The sequence below is a fragment of the Primulina tabacum genome, chromosome 3, assembly GCF_025594145.1.
Source record: "Primulina tabacum isolate GXHZ01 chromosome 3, ASM2559414v2, whole genome shotgun sequence".
NCBI lineage: Eukaryota > Viridiplantae > Streptophyta > Magnoliopsida > Lamiales > Gesneriaceae > Primulina > Primulina tabacum.
Window position 1 is genome coordinate 14,359,098 of NC_134552.1, and position 3,415 is coordinate 14,362,512.

Here is a 3,415-nt window from a genome sequence, read left to right on the forward strand (position 1 = left end):
AGTAACTCATGTGGTGTTATGTGACTCATGTGATTTAAATAAAGCTCATATTACACACATCAATATCTATCTAACAAACATGGAAGAAAAATATAAATCAGAACACTTCACTCAATATTTTAAAATTGAAGGAAAAAAGCTTTTCATTTTGCTCGGGTAAATTTCAATATATGATATATGTTTTATTATTGCCACATGAGTCATGTAGAGTACCGATCTCAAATAAACAATCATCTTTGGATTTAGTTATTTCGAGCATTAAAATATGAAAATTTAAAAAAAAAATCAAATTACTGGGTGAAAACCAAAATTCGACAAGTTACAGAACTAAAATTCAAAACAGACCAACTTACTTATCAAACCTTAATTTTTAGTTTTGTATATTTCGTTTCGTTGATCTGACATTAAATTTTAATCATCATCATAACGATGTAATTAAATAGCTAACATCATAGTCAAATCTTTAGAATCACCTTACTAGAAAAAAAAATTCATATATGTACACATTTGACCAAGTAACTATTTTACAATGAAAATATCTATTTCTAGAAAAGACTAAAATTCGATCGTGTGATAAAATTCTAATTGATTCAAAAATATAGAGGCCATGTGAAATTGAAATTTTTCCTTGAATAAGAATTGGCCGTGTATTTTAGATACGACACACATATAGGTTTTCATTCATTTTTCACGTGTGGGGTAAATCCATCTTTAGTGCCTATAAATACCATAAAGACCGTGAGACAATACACCACTGGAGCCAACAAAATCATCAAAAAGATCTCCCCTTCACTGACCAAGCTTAATTCAAATGGCCATTTTCAGACCTTCAACTTCGCCCATTTCTTCTGCAACTTACCTTGGAATAATCAGAGCTAGCACTATTCATACTCATCAAAGGCATCAAGAAACCAACATTTCGATATCTTGTTACTCGAACAAGGATCAACCTTTTGTTGGTTTCAACAAACAAAAGAATCAAACACTCACGATCAAAACTAACCCTGAAAGAAAAGAATTTAGCCGTCCCAATTCAAGTTTGGTCGAAGAAATGTATGCGATTATGGATATCGTAGCAGATAGAGTTGAAATGCACAGAAACATTGGAGAACAAAGAAATAACTGGAACCATCTCCTGCTGACTTCGGTTAATAGTATGACTGCAACTGCTGCAATTATGGCTGGAATAGCAGCAGGGACAGCAGCAGGATCAGCTCTTCTGCCTCTTAAGTTGTCTTCTGCGTTACTATACCTAGGTGCGACTGGAATATCGATAATTATGAACAAGATTCAACCATCTCAGCTAGCCGAAGAACAGAGGAATGCTTCAAGGCTGTTCAAGCAGCTCCATGCAGAAATCGGTTCTAATATAGCTTTGAAAAGGACTAGTTCTAACGATGTTGAAAGAATAACGGAAAAGGTATTGGCTTTAGATAAAGCATATCCCCTTGCTCTACTCGGAGTAATGCTCGATAAGTTTCCTGAACGTGTGGAACCAGCTGTATGGTGGCCACAGCACATGGATCAGTCTCACAACTCAGGGACTACAGTGAAGGGAGCCGAGAATGGATGGAGCCGAGGGCTTGAAGAAGAGATGAGGGAGATTTTATCGGTCCTGAGGAGGAAGGATGATGCGGAGTATATCAAACTAGGAAATACTGTTCTAAAAATTAACAAGATTCTAGCGGTCTGTGGACCTATGCTGACGGGTTTAGCTGCGACTGGTGTTGGATTTATGGGATCACCATTTCTTGGATCGATGCCTTCGTTATTCGGGACTGTACTAGGAGCACTGGCAACAATCGTGAACACGATTGAACATGGGGGTCAAATGGGTATGGTGTTTGAGATGTACAGAAGCTCAGCCGGATTCTTTAAGCTCATGGAAGAGAACATCGAAACAACCTTGGAACAAAGGCAAGAAATTAGAGAGAATGGACAAGTGTTCGAAGAGAAAGTAGCTCTTGAACTGGGCAGAAATCTGTCGGAACTCAGAGATCTTGCAAGCGCTTCTTGTTCAAGAACTCCAAATTCACAAGAGTTCGCCAGCAAGCTATTCTGATGAAGTTATACCAGGACATTCGTTATGGGTCAGAGGACAGTAGACAATAATCACTCAACCAACTTAATGTTGTTGGGATATCTGATAGGATCGATTAGGGGGTAATCGTTGAGCTAAAATAGCTCGGTTCTTGAAATATTGAACACCGATGAATTAAATCGAGTTTGGTGTTCAAACCAAGCTGAAAATACTCGAAATAATTCTTCGTAGAAACCGAATAAATATTTTGTAAACCATTTAAAATATATGCACGTTGAATAAGTTAAAATATTCAGTTGAAGCATTTTATCAAACACTTGATATACAATATTTTGGTATTTGAAGAAGACATAAAATGCTTCAACAATGCATTTTTAAAACTATGGAAATGATAAGTAAATACAATAAACAAATAGACACGAATTTGTTTATGGATATTCGGAGATTTCAAACACTCCTACGTCACCCCTTCTTCCCCTTGGGAAGGATCCACTAGAAGACTTTGATTTATACAACTACTTGTACAAACACATTCCGGAAGGGCAGCACCCAACTAGAACTCCTAGCACTCAAGATTGTAGGCAGCACCTCACAATCAGCATATTGTTTAATGTCTCATATGCAAAGACTACATACACAAGTTTATTGTCTTTGTGCAAGACTCACTCAACTAATCTTTGAAGTTCAACTCTCTTGTATATGTGTGAGTGATTGTGTGTGAGGAATTTATCATTTACAGTGTATATCTCAAATGTATCCTCACACAAGGGCTTATGCTCTCAACTAGCTGATATCTTCATGCTAACTGCCCATGCTTTGAATCCACTTCAAAAGCTCTTGTTTGATCTTCAATATATTGTATTTATAGACTCCAATACTGATATATAAGTTAGACACAAGAATATAACCGTTGGAAAGTTTCTGTACTGTTTCTGGAATTGCAACGGTCAAATTCGTCTTGTTGGACATTTTCTCGACTGGTCAACTCTGGTCAACTGGTCAACTCAACTGGTCAATCAGTTTAACTGGTTCAGTTGGACTGGTTCAACTGGTCTTCAGCTGGTCTGGTTCAGTTTCAGCTGGTTCAGTTCAGCTGGTCTGGTTCAACTGGTCTTCAGCTGGTCTGGTTCAGTTTCAGTTGGTCAGCAGCTGGTTCAGTTCAGTTGGTTGGTCAGCTGGTCAGCAGTTGGTTCAGTTTCAACTGGTGTGCTGAAATCAGTCTAGCTGATTTCAGTTTGTGTAGAACCAGTAACTTCATCGCCATTTATCAGCATCTTAAGCTTTGATTCAGACTTTGACTTCTGAAGATGATTTGTATATCATCGTCTTATCTTTCCAACGCATACTGAATCGCTTCATTTCAATAACCGAGCT

At 37.5% G+C, this 3,415-nt stretch overlaps 1 protein-coding gene across 1 annotated transcript; it reads left to right on the forward strand.

The window, feature by feature from the left end:
* The first annotated feature begins 769 nt into the window (after positions 1-769).
* On the forward strand, positions 770-2,336 carry LOC142539003 (putative F-box protein At4g22030). Its single transcript, XM_075644301.1, has one exon. It carries the CDS (start codon positions 812-814, stop codon positions 2,060-2,062), a length of 1,251 nt encoding a protein of 416 aa, XP_075500416.1. The 5' UTR covers positions 770-811; the 3' UTR covers positions 2,063-2,336.
* Positions 2,337-3,415: the final 1,079 nt, after the last annotated feature.

Excerpts from the sequence above, each read along its gene's own strand:
- LOC142539003 (XM_075644301.1), top strand. The coding sequence starts at position 812 with ATGGCCATTTTCAGACCTTCAACTTCGCCCATTTCTTCTGCAACTTAC.